Source organism: Rhincodon typus, chromosome 6, assembly GCF_021869965.1.
Source record: "Rhincodon typus isolate 14 chromosome 6, sRhiTyp1.1, whole genome shotgun sequence".
NCBI classification, from domain to species: domain Eukaryota; kingdom Metazoa; phylum Chordata; class Chondrichthyes; order Orectolobiformes; family Rhincodontidae; genus Rhincodon; species Rhincodon typus.
In genome coordinates, this window is record NC_063337.1 from 81,782,138 (window position 1) to 81,804,146 (window position 22,009).

At 37.7% G+C, this 22,009-nt stretch overlaps 1 protein-coding gene across 7 annotated transcripts in view; it reads right to left on the minus strand.

Annotated features, from left to right (window-relative positions):
• The window catches only part of scel (sciellin), a 64,078-nt gene that overhangs the window by 11,856 nt on the left and 30,213 nt on the right, over positions 1-22,009 (minus strand). Inside the window, exons 7-19 of one of the 7 annotated variants that reach the window (XM_048598264.1) lie at positions 20,273-20,338; positions 14,974-15,009; positions 13,641-13,688; positions 13,209-13,268; positions 11,772-11,861; positions 10,544-10,612; positions 9,878-9,952; positions 8,835-8,918; positions 7,010-7,093; positions 6,597-6,674; positions 5,456-5,527; positions 4,152-4,220; positions 1,045-1,122 (exon numbers count right to left, since the gene is read on the minus strand). In XM_048598264.1, coding sequence (XP_048454221.1) covers positions 1,045-1,122; positions 4,152-4,220; positions 5,456-5,527; positions 6,597-6,674; positions 7,010-7,093; positions 8,835-8,918; positions 9,878-9,952; positions 10,544-10,612; positions 11,772-11,861; positions 13,209-13,268; positions 13,641-13,688; positions 14,974-15,009; positions 20,273-20,338 — 909 coding nt within the window. Of the gene's footprint in view, positions 1-1,044; positions 1,123-4,151; positions 4,224-5,455; positions 5,528-6,596; positions 6,675-7,009; positions 7,094-8,834; positions 8,919-9,877; positions 9,953-10,543; positions 10,613-11,771; positions 11,862-13,208; positions 13,269-13,640; positions 13,689-14,973; positions 15,010-20,272; positions 20,339-22,009 lie in introns of all 7 variants that reach the window. The other 6 variants (XM_048598263.1, XM_048598262.1, XM_048598266.1 and 3 more) reach the window with 6 other exon arrangements.

The following is a 22,009-nucleotide window of genomic DNA, read 5'->3' on the forward strand; positions in this document are numbered from 1 at the left end:
CCCCTCCCCCTTTTCTGATGAAGGGTCTAGGCCCGAAACGTCAGCCTTTCTGCTCCTATGATGCTGCTTGGCCTGCTGTGTTCATCCAGCCCTGCTCCTTGTTATCTAAGCTTCCCAGACATATGGTCAAATATGATAATGTCTATAGAGTAGATTTATAATCGTCTGGGTCTGAAAATGTACCATTCTTCCTTGTATGCTTAACACTCTTCCCCTCTCCTTACCTTTGGTTAAATCAGTATAGCACAACCTTCCCTCAACATATGGACTGTTATATTAAATTGCGTCTTTTGCACTGACATTCATCTTTGTCATTTGCCACTCGTTACATTGATTCATTACTTTCCTTCTACCAACTATTACTATTGATCAACTGTGGTACTGCTTAGCTGTCTATCTTCACATTAGCAAAAGCACACAGGTGCATGGGACTTCTGTCTACACTAAAAATGCTTTGTGCATCTGGGATTCGTTGGTACGTACAAGTGTTCTGAATAGCAGCCATACTAAAATGATAACAAATGTTTAAGAATCCTCTGCACCTGAGTTGCTGCTGTGAGCGCCCATAATGCGAAGCACCACATCAGCAACAGGAAATGTTAATAACATTTACTACCACAGAAAGACCAACCTGTTGGTCATATCAACCCTAAATAATGAGATATGATTTATCAACAGAGCCATTATAGAATGGGCCCAAATTCTATTTATGCATTTGCCATTGATAAGAAGTTAATTTGATCCTAATGTCTGAGGCAAAAGGCTGTCAGTTGAACTTGTGCGAAACAAATCAATGTCATTGGTTTTATTAGCAGTCCATTAAACATTCTTCGCGTATGTGTGTCCAGCCGGTGAGTCAAATCAGACTATTCCACCATGGAGAGGTAATGGGAATAATCCTGTCTTTACAATAAGCTCACATAATATAGGATGATGAGACACAAGCAGGACTTTGGAGAGTGAGTGAGTGTGTGAGCGAGCGAGCAAGTGTGTGTCTGAGAGATATGGTGAAGGACATGGGGTGAAAGAAGTTCATAAAAATACCTGTTTTCCTTGTAGGATGATCGAGAATCATACCGTTCTAGTTCTACGACTGGACTTTTATCATTAAGTGAATTAGAGCTGAAAGAGACAAACATCCATGAAGATATTTATATTAACTGGATTTATACATCTCACTGAACATAATTACCATGAATTGATGAATATGCACTGTGTTGTACCATGTGAATTGTTAACGGATCGACTAACATCAACTGAAGGTCAATGTTACTTTTGACCAGTTGTGTAAAATGGTAAATATAAAGTTAGTGGACGGCAAATAATAGAGATATAATGACAACAAAAAAAGATAAATTATCCTTATTTATGCTTAGTGAGCCTACCACATTTATGACACAACTACAGATTTAAGAATCATATTTGCCTAGTGCCGTTCCTATCTCTCATATTTTCTACATCAACACAGTTGTGGTGTGCAACTTTTCAAACTCAAAACACTCAAACTCAGCAAGCGAGGAAGGTAGATTTAGATGAAGTAGGGTAAGAAAGGCTGAAGGGCCTGTTTCTGTGCTGTACACTTGACGTAACCCATACGAGCAAAGGCCAAACTGATTCAATGATAACTCTTGAACACTGGAGGAAGAACTCACACCATTTGTGTTTGTTTTAGATGCCAAATTTCCTACCTCTGTGTAGTTTTAAGGATACAAGGAAGCTTCAATGGGAACTGTCAACATGAACTGAATGGGCTGAATTTACACCCACAAAGTGGGTAGTTCAAGGTGGGAAATTTTAGGATTTAGCAGACCACCTCCCTGTTATGGCAATCTTCAATCCAAGGAGAGGTGGGTAGGGCAGGAGAGAATTCAGCCCAATGACCCCAGATACAGATCATGGAGTCGGGTTAGTTTTCTGGGACATTGGCCCAGTGTGTTGGAAGCTATCACACCCTTTAGCCCTCACCCCTCATAGACCTGCTCTTAGGGGAAAACCAAATATCTGGCCACTCTTTCTGTTAATGTAGATCCTAGATGAATTTACTATGACTGGCTGATCTCCAAGATTTACAAATGTATTAGCTCAGCAGAGGTCTGATAGGATAACTCAAGGAAGTGTTTACTTGCTTATTTGATATCTTTAATAGGTTATGCTACGTTTTTCTTCTGGGTTCTAGTTTATCAGTGTTAAGAGGTGTGAGCTGGCTAAAACTCCTTGACTTATAATATATCGGCCTGGTCTGATGGACAAATTTACAGTGCAGTAGGAACAGCAGGTTTTTGACAAAGCAAATTTCAATTTTTTTTCTCATCATTTCAACTCTTGCCATTTATATTCTAAGCCTCGTGTTTCTGTACATACTGATTACGTGCTGAATGGTAATGAAAGGTCTATGGAGGGTATGGAGAAGACAAGGAAGCCATTTTTGAGGAATAAGATGTCTGGAAGTGGCATGGGACTATGGAAGTGTATTGGATTACACATGTGGAACATAAAGTGGTGTGTAGGGCATGGGCAGGACCTTTTAAAGTTTCCTTTAGATAGTTTTTTGAATCCAGACATTGCCAGTACTAGCTTCATATTCTAAAATGTCACTCGAATTTAGTTTCCACCCATGTCTTTGGTTGGATTACTAATCCAGCAACATCATGTTGCTATCTGAAACAAAAACAGATAATAAGGGCTGGCAGCATCTGTAGAGCCAAAACAGGGTTGATATTGAAACTAGTAACCTTTTGTCAGACCTAATGAGGGGTCACTGAACTTGAAATGTTAACTCTGAATTTTTGACTACAGATGTTCCCAGGCCTGCTATGTGTCTCCAGCACTGTGTTCTTGATTCAGATTTCCAGCATCTGCATTATTTTCCTGTCAGTATGTGCCCACTATATGCTGCAACTCAATGTAAAAAAAAGAGACAAGGTGCACTTTCAACAAAGTAGCAAAAACAGCAAAAGCACATCCTTTTTAATTCTCTGTTCCTGCACTCCTATTTGCATTGGAGAGAAGGAAGAGTTTGCTGATGAGAAATGCCACGAGATATAGAATAGTATTGGATTGACTTGTGATTTTTAGAAAATTAAGGTATGTTTTTGACAAACAAGTGGAACAAGTTTGGCCACTCAAAAGAATAGACCAGGGAAGTATTCTGCAGCACTGAAGAAAGATTTGACAAAGAAAAAAGAAAATTATGCCTCATATCATGGAAAAGGAGAGTCTATGGTTGGGGTCAGGAGTATCTTAACTAATCTCACCTCAAGTGATGAATGGACACGAGACATTCCATTAACACAAGGAAGATAAGTATTGTATATGTTCGCACAATATTGTTTGTGTTAACCTGCCTTCATAGATTAATTGTCTTCTTGTGGAAATCTCTAGCAGAATCCATGCTGGTATCCATGGGGGGCATTGGTAGCCTATTCATGAAACCGGCCAGCCAAATGTTGATTCTTTCATTGGGTGAGCAGTCTGTATAGATGAAGGTTATTGGCATCTGGCCACAATTATTTAGATGAGGCTAGATTTCTTGCAATCCTCAAGACGTCAGCCTCAGCAATCAAAATCTAATCTAAACAAACGTTTATTTCTCACCTATTCCTGAGAGAGGCTACCTTTAAAAATAATCAGGAACTCTCAACCAGAAAAGCTGCTAAGGACTAACATTGGCCCAGCACTATGGAGATTGTGAGGGAAAAGTTCTTCCAGAGTTTATAATCTGAACTGACTCTTACTTTATTGGATTAACCAGTATGTCTGCTGAACAGTAGACATGAGTGAATATGTTTTTAAGTTTGACTTTGTGGCCCTCCATAATCAAATTGTCTGATGATACTCAGTCATAACTTAACAATTAAGCAGTTGGTCCCCTGCTAAAGATAATGCCAATACCCAGAGAGCAATATTATATTCAGTTAAAACTTCATGGATTTTGAGGTGGAGAGAAACACTTAGAAAGGAAACAAAGGGGTAGTTTTGCTTAGCTGTTTGCTAAAACAGATGCGAGAAAATGGTCAGCCTCTCTTTTTCTTCTGATTTTTAGTTTTATTGAATTGAAATTGTATAAAAAGCCAGTCTAAAGATTGATAAACCATGAATTTACTATATTGGATATTATTTGATATGACTATCTTAATTGTACTGTGCAATACCTGGAGCTTGGATCAAAAGTTGTCTTTGTGCTTGTCGTGGTGTGGGAATTGGTATTGTCCCAGTCCTCACTGCTGCCATTCAAAAGAGAAGGTAAAATTCAAATGGCATTTCAACCAGCCACTTCAAAGGATAATGACTTAGAAAAGATTATTCATTCGCTTTTTCTTACAATCCTACCATGCAATTCTATACCTTGGATTATTATATTCTTTATGCTAGTTTCAAGAACTTCACATTTTAAGTCTAAAGTGACAGGATGAAATATTTTCAATTGTCTTGGAAGCACGTTTCCCTGCTATAATTCAAAAGTCATGAATTCAAGTCATCAGTGATCACAGACAAAAACTCCAGATTTTATCATCGCATGGTCCAATGTCCAGGAGCTTCAAAGTATTTCAACATTTGTCCTGTCAACCTCAAATCCATCCAATTCATCCAAGCTTGAATGTTGCTCCCATATTGAGAGAGACTTTTACATCAATACACAATTCTTGTATTAGATACAAGAAATTTTCTTATCCATATCTTATTACATAGGTACAAGATTTATTGTTGATGAGGAAAAGATGGAACTTTTTTTCAAAAAAACTCTTTGATTAACATGGCCATTAGGATGTAAATAATGAGCATTAAATGTACTGCAGTATTTGACCAAAAGAAAGGAGGACTAAGGGTCATAGAGATGGCTTGGAATGCACGAGACAAGACAGCTCCATTTGAGATCAATGAGGCTACTAATGTTGATAAATGGAGGAATGATCAAATCCGGATCAACTAAATGTGAATTCTTACAATTTTTGATTAGGTTAGTCTGTGAAAGATACCAAGCAACAATTTCTTTGAAAAATGAAGAAATGTGGTTTTCTCTGCCTTAGTGAGTTCATGTGCAAGGTGAAAAAGGAAAATGTACAGATATCTCAGCAAAGGAAGTGGATGTGACACCAAGATTATTTGTAATCTGACCTAATGGTGGAAACAGTCCTCTATGAACTGTTATTCATGGGATAAAAACATGCTAAAGATAGGAGTGGGCTTGACTTTTGAGATTCACCATGATTGCTTAACCCGCCAACCACTCCATGCACAACCAATTCAGTAGGAAAGTGCAGAATTCCCACTCACAATGGGAAAAAAATCAGAAGACTTGAATGAAATGTTTGTAAATTCCCCCCAAAAAATTAGAAGAAATTTCCGAAATAGTTTCCTTTGCAATCTTGACAAGTAAGTGAAATCCTGTTATAAACTGCAAATTCCCTTAGCAGGAGTTAACTGTATTACATAACATCATATTTTATCAAAATACCTTGAATTTCTTGGGTTGAAGGTTGTTTTTGTGCTTGTTGTAGTGTAGGAGGTGACTTCATCCCAGTCTCCACTGTTCATGTGAAAAAGTAAAAGATGTTTCAAACGCCACACCAAAAATGTTAAAATGAATGATTTATTGTATTTTTCTCCATCTTCCCTATCTCAAAGCTTCCCACATCGCTTAATCAAATTTACTAACTGGAGTGCCACTGTTTAAGATGGCTACCAAAGGTGACTAGGGTCATGTGGAAGTTATTTTCACACTGCCACTGACCTGGAAAATGGATAATTAGCTACTGTAAAACTTGCCTGACTTTTGCTGCTTTGAGTTGAAAGAATAAAAAAAATCAGATGTGTTCCCTGACAGTCAGATGATCCAGTAGTTACATTACTGCTCATTTGAAGAAGACAAACATTTTCTTCTGTATCAGTGAATTTAAAAATAAAACTTTCTTTTCCCATCAAAGGTTAAAAATACTAAAACTCAAAAAGCAGTTAGGGTTGCTAAAGTTCACCCAAGACCATTAGACTAGAGAGAACATAAAATCAGCTAGGGATCACTTCTGATAATCATTCAGTGACCCACACACTGAATCAATGAGACTCAAATCAGACTTGTTCCAATCAGTATGTTGCCCTCAAGTAAAAGTAAAAATAAAACCAGTGTTTGTGACAGCCCACAGAAAAAAACATGGACTTAATAATTCCTTCCCTACAGTCATCTCAGCCCCTCAATATTAAACCCTCAGTGTGACCATGTTCTCTCGACTTTGTTTCTGGGAACTTCCTAGGAACTACACACTAAAATATTTCTCTCCTCTTTGGGCACACTTTCCCTCCTTTTGGGATCATATCTGTTCTCCTTGGAGCCTGTTTGCCTGTTTTGTTCCCAAAGTTGCATCTGATGTCAGGAATTCAGGGCATTATTGTTGGTTAGATCCACAAGCTCCAAGTTCTATCATCACGTGTCTCAGAACTTCAAATTTGTGTTAGGTGGTTTGCAAAGCCTAAGTCCATCCAATCAATTTAGATTTGAGTATTGTGATTTATCTAGAGAAACGTCTACACTGATTACACAATACAATGTACAAGAAAAGCTTCTTCTCTGCCTTTGATATTTCAAGTTGCTGTCTAAGTACCTTGGGGTCCTTGGGTTGAAGGTTGACTTTGTGCTTGTAGTGGTGTATGAGCTGGATTCATCCCAGTTTCCACTGTTCCTGTTCAAAAAATAGTTTGTTTCAAATATCAGATTGAACATTTAATGACATTTATAAATTAATAATCTACGTTAGTTTTCCCCTTCTTAAACCACCCTTGTCAAACACCTCTGCCTGGTCAAAATTACTGACTGGAAACGTACTGTTTAGTAGGAACTTGACAGTGGTCTCTGATCATAGGGAATTTATTGAACACAGATAGTAATCTAGGAAGTTGATCACTCTCACATTATGTAATTGAATTGATTTCCATTCCATTAGTGGGATAATGCAAATGGTTACCTAATCTAGGGAGAAATAATTGCATTAAATAACATAGCCGTATCATGTGATACCTCGACTTTCTTGAATTTGGGTCAAATGATGTTTTCGTGCTTGTAGTTGTAGAAAAGCTGGTATTGTCCCACTCACCACTGTTTCTGTTAAAAGAAATTCTATAATTCAAGACTGTCTCAAAAAGTCACTGCAGAACACATTAACACTTTAATTGGTAATTATATGCCTTTTATTAATTAGTAGGGTCATTAAGGGATGCATGGTCAGAAGACTACACCTGAATGTGATGTGACTGAGGTTAGGAGTGAATTCGGTTCACACAGTAATTTCTGGTAAATCTTTCTCAAGTTTAAGTATAAATTAAGAGCCGCACTGTGACATTGAATGAACAACTATTAAGTAACCAAACTGCCTTGTTAAACAGGTATCTGTCTCATAGTGACAGTTATCTATCAATCAAATGAAAGTTGTTGGTTCAATGGGTTTAAATTATTGTACAATGATGCTGTACTAAGTCATGATTCATCAGACACTCTATATAAGAGACAAATATTTCAAACTGCAATGCGAGTTAGGAGTACATTGTCAGAAGACCATGCCTGAGTGATATATAGACCAAGTCACACAGCACAGAAACAGACCCTTCAGTCCAACCAGTCCATGCCGACTATAATCCCAAACCAAACTAGTCCCATCTTCCCGTGCCTGGCCCATATCCCTCCAAACCTTTCCTGTTCACATACTTATCCAAATATCTTTTAAATATTGTAATTGTACCCACATCCACCACTTCCTTGTAACGCTGTAAATTTGTTTCATGTGGAAATTCATTGCACAGCGGGAAAGAGAAGCTTTAAATAAGGTTTATTGGAACTAGTAAAGTGTAAATTATTAGTCAATTTATTATCAGTTATAAGGTTTTCTTAATCATTATAATGTTTATTATTATTGCTACATTTTTGGAAGTATTAAGGTGAATAAATATAAAAAGGAATGGCAAGTCTGCTTCAGTATTGAGAGTTCATATCCTGTGCAATGTGGGGCGTGCAGCATGTATCCTGGTTAACCATTTAGACAGGAAGTGTTGATATTTGCAGTAGTGTGAGTTCTGGTTTTGGAGCAGCACCTGGCATTGTGAGGTTGAGAGCTGTGTGAATAATGTACTTGTTGGTGCGGTCTCTCCAGATTAAGAGAAGCAGGGAAAGAAGGAAGGGTAACCACCAGACAGTCAAAAGGAACAGGAAGACAGTGCAGGAGTTTCCTCAGTGCATCCCGCTCTTTAACCATTATTCAGTTCTGAATACTGACGAGTGTGATTGTTCGACTGGGGAGTGCAGGCAGAGCCAAGTTCAAGACACAATGGGTGGCTCAATTGGACAAGCGGGCACAATGATGATGGGAAAACCAGTAGTTTATCGGTGATCCAATAGCTACAGTGACAGCTAAATATTTCTGTCTCAGCAGACATGAATCCAGCATAGCGTTTGCCGTGATTCTGTAATTCTGTGATTCGTTGCCAGAACACCATTATGTATGTGCTAACATTACACCTAGTATAGGTGGACATATTACAAGTGTCTGGTCCTTGTCAGCAGGGTATCAGGTTAACCATGAGCTGGTACACCACAATGAATACTTCAGCTTCAATTATTGACTCAGTTTAGCCAAACAAAAAATCACCCAAAGGATCCTAGCCATTACATCCAGGGCTTTTATAAGAATAATAAGTCACCAAAAGATCATGACTGCATTTTCATGTGTTCACAAAGAATGGAATAGTATCATTATTTTAAACATGAATTTGTATTTGAAGAAATATAAAATGGTGCTAACTACTTGATCAACTGCAATATGTCATCTGGAGGAAAGCATTCCTGAACTTACCTCTTAGGTTTGGCTGGAGAGGATGGTGACAGATCAATAAGACTTGAAGTTCTAGCTGGAGCAGTTGGAGTAGTAACCGGACTTCTTAAACAAGAGCAAAATTGGCAAATGCCACAATTCCAACATTACTGCAATTTCCTAATATTATTCGATATCACAAGGTAAAAAAGAACGTGCATTTTTTGGAAATACCCAAGACACTTCTTACCTCAAAATTGCAGTGAAGTGCCAGTCATATAACCATAGAATAGAGCAGTAAAATTACCTAGCACAGGAGAAGGCTATTCAGCCCATGATACCTATGCCTAGGCTCTCTGAAAGAGTTGACAAATTAGACCCACCCCTAATCTTTCTCCAAATACTTGTAATTTAGTTCAATTTTAAATGTTTATGTAATTCTCTTCTAAATGTTAAATTAAATCTACTTCCACAATCTTCATAGGCTTTACATTCCAGAATATAACAATCCTATGAATAAGGAGATTTTTCTCCACTTCTGCTGCCAAAACCCCTGAATTTTATTTATAGAATTACAGTGAATCTATTTTCTCTAATCACTGGACCTTCTACCAGTGGAAACAGTTTCTCTTCATCTGCTCTTGTGAAAGCACTTCATAATTTGGAACACTTCCTTTAAATTTCACATTCAACTTACCTGCTTTAGGAAGAACAATTCCAGATTCTCAGATTTCTCCAGATAACTGAAACCTATTCATCCTTAATAGTAAATCGTCTCTGATTTTCCTCAAAGACTTGATGCACTTTCTAAAGTGCGGTGCTTACAACTGGACACAGTATTCCAACTGGGGACTAACTATTGTTATGTGGACATTTTCGATAACTTCCTAGCATCTGCACTCTGTGCCTCCATTTTATAGAGTCAATTGTTATTCTATATATTCCACCAAACACTCAAACCTACAGTAATTTTCAGAACATTTTTACTGTTAAACTCAGTCTGTAAAGCTTCAAATGGATATGAGTTTAGATCAAAAAATTGCAATTCTTATTCTGGCTTCAGGTAACATCGACTGTGATCTTACTTTGTATTAGTTTGCTCTGGAGTGATTGAAAGATCAATTAGGCTTTTGCTTCCAACCTTCGATATAAAATCTGACCTGCGAACAGAAAGGAAAATGTACTATAATCGTAGATTTCTGTGTTCATTATATATCAGCCAGACTTACTTAATGTGTAAACACTGATTTTGTTGAATTCTCTATGAATGTTAACATGCTTTTTGACTACAATGATGTCATGCTTGCATATTGAAACAGAACTGAAGCACGCCCGAAACAAGAACCTGATTACTTTGGTAAAATAGGTGGCCTAAATAGCCACCTCTCATTATATTTATATAATGTCCCCTTGGTCAATTGCTTGACAACTCATACTGTTCACACATGAAGAATTAGCACTCAGTTGGAGTACCAGAGTGCCAGTCATGACTCATTCAACAGGAAACACCATCAGGAGAGGAGATGACAGAAAATTGGAAAATTGATGAAATAATATTTTCTAAAACAGGATTTAATCTTAATTAAATAGTGGGCAATTGACCTTTAAGATAGGATACACAGAAGTGTGTGTAAAATAATTGAAAGACGTAAAGAGTAAAATCCTTATCTGGGCAAAGCTGTATTGCTGTCAAATGTACATTTGATTAAAGCCTACCACTGAAGTGTTAGCTGTAGTTTTGCAGCACTTACCCCTTGCTTGTACTTTCAGTGGTAGGTGTCAGATCAATCAGACTATCAGATTCAGCACTGGTAGGTGTTCTTTAAAGAGGAGAGCAAATTGGATTATAGCCACAGTCCTAGCACTTAATGCAAGTCACTAACCATCTTATTCTAGTTGCTCCAGTTGACCCGATGAGCTGAATGTCTGTCAGGAATGTCTGTCGTTCCCAAGCCTCCTCATGCAGGCAACAGATTAACGTCAAAATTTTCACAGGTGAGTTTCTAATTGGCACGGAAAGGGCTTTCCTCTTAGAATGGAGCTTCTGGGAAGACCCTTGAAGCTGAAGAATGATCAAAGTCCTTGAAGTTTCAGAAAAGCAACTGGCTGCATGACAAATAACTGAGAGGCCACTGTTGTTGGGGTAGGACATGGGGAAGGGGCAGTCCCACACCCTTTATAGGTGTTATCCCTGCCCTAGCAAGCAAAACAGACCTGTAGGCCTATACTCCTGAGTGTGCATACCCCAGTCTGTCACTGGGTGCCCACCTTTAGGGAGCTAACCTGCAAACCAATCCCCCAAACCTACTGCATCAGAAAACTTGGTGGTCAAGGTTCTGAGTGAGCCAAACATCCCACCTACCCTGCAGTGTGGTCAACCATCCTGGGCACAATACTGGAATCGACCAAATTTCCCCACGTGGGCAATAGAGTGGGAAGCTGGTATGTCAGCTGGCTTTATCATTTCCAGGGTCCACCTATTCCTGAACTGAGCAGGATTCGAACATTCAGCCTCATGATTTCTTTAAATGAGAAGCTTAGCCATACAAGAGCATTGGTCAGAATAATTGATCTCAAAGAAGAAAAAGGGAAAGTTTCTTTTCTAGAACCATAACTATCTTACTATCTTGTGATGATGGTAATGGTAAGTTGGCCAATTGACAATGCAGACATAGGCCTTGGCTACAAACTGCACATACAAACAATCAGAGATTAAATGACTTCACATTCTGAAATCCATGGCAAAGAAAAATAATAGGCTAGGAACACATGCAGCTCCACCCAATACCTTGCATGACCTTATCAGTGAAGTGTAGAGAAAGGAAATATTTAAATACACATGCAGACACACACCCACCTTGTTTTCTATTATTAGAACATTACACTCTCTTTCAATAACAATGCAGTAAGAAAATTCAGTGAAATGGCATAAAATAAATTCTTTCTAAAAGGCGGAATTAAAGTTTTCAATTTTCTCACTTTGAAGTATTTTGTTCCAGTGTTGAACTCTTTGGAACATAGCTACTTCTTGAAGTTTCTTCTTTCTGGCTACTCCATTTCAAAATTGGCCTGCCAATTGAGAAAATGTGAGTGTCAGTTTCTGAATGTGATAAGGTCAGATTTGAAGACACAGCTTAATAATGTCCAAAGTTATGTTATTTAATCAGTCACGCATAAACAAGATTATAAAGGAGTACTTCAATCTAGCTTTTTTTTTCTAAAATGATGTTAGAGTGTCTGGAAAAAGAAGGTTAAAGATTTTATGTTGTACCAGAAGGCACAGGCACTTGCTGTAAGTCACTTGTACATTCAACTCATTGGCAGCTACATGACAGAGTTATCAGAACTCAGAGCTTGCCTTCCGGCACTTCACTGGAGAAATTATTTATGACATGAAAAGACCTTAAAGAAAATGGGCAGTGGCTATGAAATAATATAGACTAGGAATTGCTAAATTGTTGTCTGTGCGTAATATATAACAACTAAGCTCTGGCTCTTTAGTCCTCAAATCCAAATTTGGCTCTCATGCATTTATCCTGTTGAGTGCCCACCTTCAATTGATCACAACAATTTAACCTTTGGCGAAAAGAGAACTTAGGGTGCCGCGAGTTTCATCTTTCTTTATCTGTGGCAATGCCTTTGCCAGCAGCTTTGACTTGCCAATTCTGCTGTCCTATAATATAAATTATTATGATCGTTTGAAATGTGAAATTCTTGTTATCTGTCGTGATGAGTGCAAGGTGAAAACTTTTTCAATATGTCTACTTTTCAGCAATATTCATTTCCAATTAACTATCATTTTCACTTATTGATCTGTCCTGTTTGTGATTGATGGGCTGAGACGTTTGGAAAGATTTCCTCTTAGTACTTCTATCGACGAGTTCTAAATCAAAATTCTGAGAATGTTTTTGTATATCAGTTCTTTGGAGAAATGTGAAAACTAGTTAAGCATGGACTTGGACTTCTGCAGCAACAAGGCTTTGGGGTATGCACTTCTGTGTGCACAAAGACAAAACGTCTAAGTGTTTCTGGTCCCAGAAAATCACTTGACTCAGGTGTTCCATCCAAATGTTTATGCCACAACTGTAATAGTTTTAGAATTATAAATGTTACAGGTTGACAGTCATAGCACAAACAAAGCCTGTATTGATTTTAGGGAATGTGAATGTCAGATATGAGTTCGTGATTTTATCCATGCTCTAAGGGGTTAATTATTGTAGAAGAAATGAAAGGACACTTGCAACTCATGCAATGAAAACCAAATACTATATATTGAATTGTTCCTGCAGGAACATCACTACAATGCCCTATAACTTCATAAACACATTTGAGGGGCAAAATACAAAATGAACAAGCTTTGAAAGTATTTAAAGTTTTGTGAAATAAGTTTTAAAACAACTGGATCCTGATGCTTACTTTGTAGGTGACTTTTCCTGTGTTGTTACTCGACCATCAGGACTGGTCCTGCTCTGTTGGCTAAGAAAGAAGAAAAACAAAGCCATCTTTGAAGCATGGCATAAAACACATCTATGTTGTAGGATATTTCTTGAAGTTGAACAATCTGAAACTCTGACCATAGAAACAATTACTTCCACAAGTTAGAATGACCATTGGACAGTGTTTCATTCTTCATTGGTGCAACCTGACTTGAATACTTTTTTAAGGTATGCAGGCCAAAATCAAAGATATCCACATCAAACTCCAGTGCTGGAATATTTGCATGGATAATAGGATTGGGTGATTATCATCATTAACTGCCTCACTAAGAATAATTATAAATCAAATTAAAACTATTCACAATCTCAGTTGGATGAAAGATGCTGTAAAATTTAAAAGTTGTGGCCTTACCTCTTGCTGATTGGACTCTCAGTTTTTGTTTCAGATGTAATTATTGTCCTTCAAAAACAAAATTAGAATTAGAGAAAAAACACATTTGCATTTTCAAGTTTTAATTCCATTTTAAAAGGTGTTGGACAAGCTCAAAAATGAACAAATAATGGTGGGGTAAGAAAATAATTAGAGAACATTTCTTTATGTGGAACAAGGTAGGCATAATCTCAAGATTAGAGGCAAGCTATTCAAGAGTGAAGTTGAAGCACTTCTTCACAAAGTGTAGTGGAAATCTGAAGTGGTATCCTCCAAATGGCTGAGGATGCTGGCTCAATAGAATCTTCCACCAATCAGATCAATGGAATTTTGTTAGGTAACATTATATGGGTCAATGCTGGCTTGCAATGAATGGTATTAGTCATGACCTAGTTATCTGGCAGAACAGGCCAAGGGGCTGAATGGTTATTTTTGTTCTTATATTTATGTAGAAAGTTTATCATTGCACAGAATATCAGTTTGCACTTGTGATGTATAAATTAAAGACTGAGTGAGAGTATTTTATGCTAAACCTATAAGTTTGTCTGTAATATTGAAGCAAGAGGTCTGCATCATTATTGTGGGTCTTAATTTAGTTTTGTCATTGGTTACCATTGATAGAGATAATTTTGTTGTGTCATTGGTTACCATTGATAGAGAGTGGAGAGTTTGGGATGTTGGTAAACTCTACCTTTATTCCTTTACTTTTTATTGTATAAGAACAATATGCAGAACTGCGCTTAGCATGAGGCTTCATATAAAACCATTTATCAGTAGACTCTGTTACAATGTGATCCCATCTAATTGGTGACGTAGATAGTCTACTTCATATTTAACATTAAACCTTTACACTTTACGATGCAGTGAAAATAGTAGGAAATAGGGGAAGCAGATTCAAAATCATTTTTAAAAATTGCCAATAGATGGTCAGTCAAGTAGGGTGGGTGCATGCTTTTACAGTACTCTTCTCTGCATCAGAGGCCCACTTTAATATATTCCCACCACCAAGGTTTGCTGCCTTCGTTGTGCCCCTTTCTCCACGTTGGGCTATCACATTCATCACTGCTCCCAGTGGCACTATAGTGACCAGAAAACTGCAGGCCACAAGACTTGGCAGGCTACTTACAGAGGTGGGAGCTTTTCCCAAATGATGGAGGACTGACTGCCTCAAACCAATTAACAGCCCTTCTCATCATTAAATAGTCCTGGGGCAAGCTCAGCTTCTGCACCCACCACCACATCCTTATCCATGCAAAACCCAACCTAACACATTTTAAATTATGTGATGTAAAATAACAAAAAAAAATACACTCACATCTTTGGCAATTCCTCAGTTTTGTATGAAGAGGTCCTGCAATTAGTACAAAGTAGAAAAAAATACTGTCTAGTAATGTTTTCAGAACAATTTCATTGACTTCAATCATAAAAGTACCATTTAGATGATGAGCCTAAAATGTTGGTTGCGAACTCATTACCTATTGTTATAAAAAGTGTATCTAATAATAGACCCAAATCATTTGAGCCCATTTCATCAACTGTTCAGCTCAGAATCTTGCTAATCTGATGCAGTGAACGATTTATGATACAAGGCACAGTGAAGATCATAATCTGAGGGCTACAGATTAATTCCATTACAGGACTAATCTTTTATTTGAATGTTTAGTTCATACTGAAAATTCTTGTAATCAATAACTGTTCGAGTAAAACTCTTAAACTCATCAGAGACCTTAAACCTAGAGAATAGCGATAAATTGGAAAACCTGCATAAGGCTGGTTGGTAAGCCATTCCAACAAAATAATTGAGAAAGCTTCCAAATAGTAATAAAATCTGAAGAGCAAACAACTTAATTTACTGATGCTGTACAGAAGAAAACTTGGTTGAAAAAGTACTCAATAGCTAATTCGTTCTCAGACCCAAATAGATCAAAGAGGATTGGAAGAAAGCAGGAACAGGGTACTGGGTTGGTCGATCAGGTATGTTCATACTGAATGGCAGAGCAGGTTTGGACATCCAAATAGCCTACTCTTTCTATTTTTCTATGTTTTTAATGTAATAAGATTAAATCACAAATTAATTTCTCTTGACACTGCGGAACCCTGGTGTAAAGATCTTTACAATGCAACCCTCATCAATGAGATTCTGATATCAATGCATTACGGATTATTTTCAGACATCAGAGAAGGTAATAATTAATTAAGTTTGTTCAATGGATTAACTCACCAGCAATTTTTGGATATTAAAATTAAGGCATGCAAAATGGACAAGTGATTCAAAATTCTTCCTTTGTGTTATGTCCCCAGGTCAAGGTTACACTCAGTAAGTTTTATTGTTAGTTAATTCACAAGACAAAGACAAAAGCTTCTAAAAATAACATCAAAGGTGAAAGATACAGAAACTGAAATGAGCCTACAATATGTTGTGGTGCACAGTAGCCTGACTTGATGGCCAATTTATGCCTGAAAACTAAGAGGTTAATCTTTTAATTCTACCCAGCTTCATAACATTATTCCATTAAATTCCTTCTGTGTTATTATAACACCATGATTTACCCATTAGTTTTAAATAGGTTGACAGTTATATTAAAGAAATATAAAACCAGATTTAGAGAGAGTGTAAGAACCACCCCAGGAGTACCAAGGAAATAAACTCTGTGTGGCACCAGCCAAATTAGGTCATGAGGTTGATATTGGATTCTAGCGTTCTCACATCATTGAGTTATAGAAGTAAATATGATTGGACCACAATTGTAAATCTATTCTGTGCCTCTTTTTAGTCTTGAAAAGCATAAAGCAGTCTATTTATTTAATATTCACCATAATTTCTGCCTCTTGTGGGCCTGTACTATGTGGATGGAGACTTATTGCTTTCAAATTTCTCTTAGCTTGCCACAAGGTATTTGATAAGAGTGGGAAGAATATGGGCATCAACATGAGAAAAATGGAAAATGCATGAGACTTTATGGGAATTGTATTAAAGCTTATTGAGGGAATAGCAAAGTATAGAACGTAGCTGGCAAAAGATACATCCACTAACAGTGAGAAAGATAAAGGCAGGATGCTTAAGAGATTGGAAGAAGAATTAAGAGCTTTATTTATTAATTCACAGGATGAGGGCGTCACTGGCTAGGCACTTATTGCCCATCTGTAATTACCCAGAGGGCAGTTAAGAGTCAACCACATTGCTGTGGGTCTGGAGTCACATGTCAGCCAGTCCAGATAAAGATGGCAGTTTCCTTCTCTAAAGGACGTTAGTGAACAAGATGGGGTTTTTTCTGACAATTGGCAATGGTTTCATGGTCATCATTAGACTATTAATTTCAGATTTTTGTTATTGAATTCAAATTCCACCATCTGCTGTGGTGGGATTCGAACCTGGGTTCCCAGATCATTACTTGGGCCTCTGGATTAACAGTCCAGTGATAATACTACTTGACCACTGCCTCCCCTTAAGCAGGGTTGTATGACTAGAGGAAGCCAGAAAGACAGAAGGGGCTGAGACCACAGACTTATTCAAATACTGAATGAAATGTTAAATTTGAGCTGTTGGCAGTCCATAAGATCATAAGAAATCACAGCAGGAGTAAGCCATTCAGCCCCTCGAGCCTGCTCTGCCATTCAATGGGGTCATGGTTGATCCAATATTTCCTACGTCCACATTCCTGCCTTTTCCCCATAATCTTAGATTCTTGATTATTAGGAGAATCAATCTATTTCGGCCTTAATTATACATGACTCTGCCCCCATGGGTCTCTGTGACAATGAGTTCCAAAAACTCATAACCCTCTGCAAGAAGAAATTCCTTTTTATCTCAGTTTTAAATCGGTTCCCCTTTGTTCTGAGACTAATCCCTCTTGTCCTAGACTCTCCCATGAGGGGAATTGTTCCTCATGAGTTCAAAAATGATGGATCAGCGTGACTGGTGCTTGATATGGACAACAGAATGTTGGATGAGCTGAAGATTATGGGTGGAGTGAAGATCGCCAGGAAAGCAATGGCACAATTGAACCTGGAGGTGACAGAATCATGTGTTGAGCTGTCAATGGTAGATAGGTAGGCAGCCATTTTGATCAATGGGATGTTGGAAGTTCAACTCAAGTTAAATTAAATATCAAGAGAACAGAAAGCCAAGAGCAGTTTTAAAAAATGAGCAACTCAAGTCATAACGTCATAAAAAAATAGGAGGAGGAGTATAAATAATCCATTTGGCTCCATGACTCTACTTTGCATTGACTATGATAATGGCTGATTTGATTATAGCCTCAGGTTTTCCTTTCTTCTTGGTCCCAAAACCAGCAATTCCATTGTGGATCAAAAATCTGTCTAACCTAGCCCCAAACATATTCAATCATCTCAGTCTCTACTCCTCTCTGGGGAAGAGAATTCCAAAGATTAAGGACTCTCTGAAAATGTTCCTCCTCATCTGTGTCTTAAAGGGGAGACCTCGTATTATTAAACAGTATCCCTAGTTTTAGATTCCCTGATGAGGAGGGGGAAGTACTCTCTCAGCACCTACCCTGACAGGCCCTTCAAAATCTTGCTTCAATAAGATCAATTAATATTCTTCAAAACCCTAATAAATAGAAGCCCAACTTTGTCAACCTTTAAACGTAAGCCTGCACTTTTATCCTGGAAAGTTGGCCTAGCAAACGTTCTCTAAATTGTTTCCAATTCAAGTTTATCCCTCCTTAAGTAAATCATAGATCCCATTACCTATTCACATACTACTCAGCCTGATGCAAGGATTTAATGCACCTATTTTCTGAGCTTACTCATATCACAATTAATTAAATAACATGGGGTCCACAATACACATGTCAAATTTAAAGTGGATGCTTAATTATTACAAATCATCCAGCATAAAATTCTGATCTCAAACAATTCATCAAAATTAAGTGAAATTTTGACATAAAGTTGTCTCATTATAAGGTGCATTTTGTACAGCATGATGAATATAATTTACATGTGGTAAATATAATACTAGCATGCAAAACCAAATGGAAATAGCAAGTCCAAAATGCCTCAAAGAAGAACCCTACTTCAGAGTCTTTGACCAGCAAAGTTGGGTGCTTTTTACATCAATCATATCATGTTTTTTTTCACATTGCTTCCAACTAAACTGTTCCACTACTTTGTTTAAATAGTTCCTCCAGATTTTCCCTGTCTGTAACTAGCTATCTCTGAAATCATCCTCTCACTGCTTACAATAATTTCCAAATTTAAAGTTTTTGCAAAGATTTGTAGCTCGGGCTGTGGGTGAGGTTGTCGACTTGCTGGCCAAGCTGGCTTGTTCTCGTTCAGTCGTTTCGCCACTGTGCTAGATGACATCATCAATGGAGCCTCCGATGAAGCGACGTTATTCTACTCCAAGCGGAGCAGAATAACATCGCTTCATCGGAGGGTCCACTGATGACGTCACCTAGCATGGTGACTAAACGTCTGAACGAGATCAAGCCAGCTTGGCCAGCAAGTCGACAACCTCAGTAATTTCCAAACTCATATTTTATAAAATCATCACTGTTTTCTTCACCCATTCTGCTGGTCTTTGAGAAATCTGGCATGTGAAATTTATTCACATTGCAAACGAACCCTGATGTTGCAAAAGAGGTTCTCTGAAATGATAACCATGCTTGTCTCTTGATTGTAACCCATAGTGCTGTTCTGATCATTTTAACTGACTGCATACTCAGTTCATGTTAGCAAGGCAAGTTTTGCAAGGAATATGTTATTCCATAATTACTTGTTGACAAGTGATTATGTCTTCAAAGTTGTTTCCACAGTTTTGATTTGTTGATCTGATCTTGCAGTCATTGTACGCTAATGTGGATCAGGGTAAGATTTTAACCCAATCCAATCCAACCCGACCCCACCCCAAAAGGTTCAGAAACAGAGGCAAAACAGCAGTTAAAAATAACCTCAACAGACGTCTGTAGAACAGCTCCGTCACGCTTTCCTGTTCAGTTGGCAGCAAAACAAATTAAATGGTGATTTGCAAGAATAAGCATTGTGGATGCTCAAAACCCAACATTGAAATTTTAAAAACATGTTGGAAAGGAGTTCGAGTATTTCCAGCAACCCCTGTGCATATAGCTGGTCATTTATCTCACTTTTGCTTGTTCGGCGTAGGTCAGTGTACATTTACTGCCGTACTTCCCCAAAAAACAACCAAGACTACACTTCAGGGAAGTAGTTCATAAGTTGAGAAGTGCTTCAGGGTAGCATAACGTTGTGAACATTTTTATTACTTCTCAGAATTCCATCTGACATGAGCCAAACACAGCAACTTGCCAACCAATGGCTGCAACATTGTCCAATTAGTTAATGGAAAATATGTCAATGTTGGTACAACATTTCACCCGCTTCTTAGTGAAGATCATATTTATAAAGCTTAACTCAATTATGAATGAGAAAAAATGGCAATCAGGCATTTATTTTAATAACTGCCCCTCATGCTAGTTTTACGCCTACTGAATAAATGTCCAACCACAAACTCCATTGATTGATGGTCATTCCAAAGAAAAAAAGTATTAATGTTTAGTTTCATTATAAAGTAATATAACAGTGAGCCCTTTTTGTAGGAAAATATATTCGGTGATACTGTTGAACTTCCATCATACCTGGTCTTTCTTTCCAAACTTGAATATTTGTTTGTAGGGCTGGAGATGTCGGTGCTACCTTTGTCACTGTGTAAGGCAAGAGAAAATAAATGTCGAGAAAATCAATCACCATGAAAGTGAAGCAGTATTCTTTCAGCACTACGAGCATGAAAATTATGAACAAAACTCAAAATTCACAAAGTGCAATTCAAAGACATAAAATTTAAAAGGTATGTTGATTAGAAAGATTTCAGCATTGATTAAATGTGATCTTTTTTCTGCTTTGGCAAAAGTTGTTTGTACTGGAAAAATCTCTGCTGTATGAATTGAAAGAAGGCATCTGAGAAGTGATCCTACAGAGGTACATTGCATAGTAAATGTTAATATCTGTTAAGTTTAAGGCATAGGATGATTGCTGTTTAGAATGGATTGCTGAATGAAGCCAAGGTCCTAGTTTACGTTAAAAAACAGTGAATGTTGCAATGAGTAGGTGTCAGCAGCACTCTGTTGCTGAAATCCTCTTTTGTGCCTCTGTTAGCTCTAGTCTAGATTTCCCAAATTCTACCTTCCATAAACTTGAGATCATCTAAAATGCACCCTAGCTCATACCTAATTCTTTTCACCCAACATCCCTGTACTCACTGTCCAAGATTACCTCCTGATTAAGCAATGTCTTGATTAAGATTCTTATTCTTGATTTTAAATCCCTCTATGACCTTACTCTTCCTTTTCTCTGTAATAGCCTTCAACCTTGAAACCCTCCAAACTTGATATATTGAATATCCTTGGAGTTTACCCTCTCTACCATTGGCAGGTGCGACTTCAACTGCCTAGATCTTAAACGCCTGAAATCCTCTCCCTAAGCTTTTGTCTCTAGTTTACTTTCATTCTTTAAGGTAATCCTTAGAACCTACATTTTGACCAAACATTTGGCCATCTGCATTAATAGCTCTTTAAATGGCTTGGAGTAAGTTTAACAATGCATCAATTAAGCATCTTTGATATCTTGCGATGTTATAAATGCTTTAGATAGGTAACTGACCATATATATAAAGAGAGAGCAAATCCAAACCCACAACATCTGCAGTCTAGAAGTACAAGGGCAGCAGACATATGGGAAAGCCACCACTTGTAATTTCCCCACCAAGCCATTAACCACCTTGACTTGGAACTATATTATCATTCCTTCATTGTGCTGGGTCAAAATCCTGGAACTTCCTTCCTAACAGTACTGTGGGCATCCCTAAGACCCGAGGACTGCAGCACTTGAAGAAGGCAGTCCATCACCACATTGTCCATGGAAGTTAGGCATGAGCAATAAATGCTGGTTGAGGCACATCCCATGAATGAATAAAACCATAAACATGTTGTACATTTCTCAGCTGCAAGGTGTTGGTTTCAGTGAATTTGAAGACACCCAGCTGATTAAAAACAGGGAGCTGAAATTGAAGCTGAAGTGTAGCCACTAACTAAAAAGTCAATATGTATTTTCAGAGGGCAGTTTTATTGTCGGTCTGTAATAACTTTTATTTTCTTGCTAATAGTTTACTTTGGATTCCTTATCCAGACAAAAATAGTAGTAAAATTAATTGGTGTTTACCATATTATGAACTCACAGGGATATTGCTGTCACAGCCCTACCACACTATCAGTTAATAGTTAAAATATTATTGACTTTATTATAATAATTCTGTAATATTCACAAATTAATGGCAAACAGCTGTCAATATCTACAGAATTAGCTCGCAGGTTCCCAAC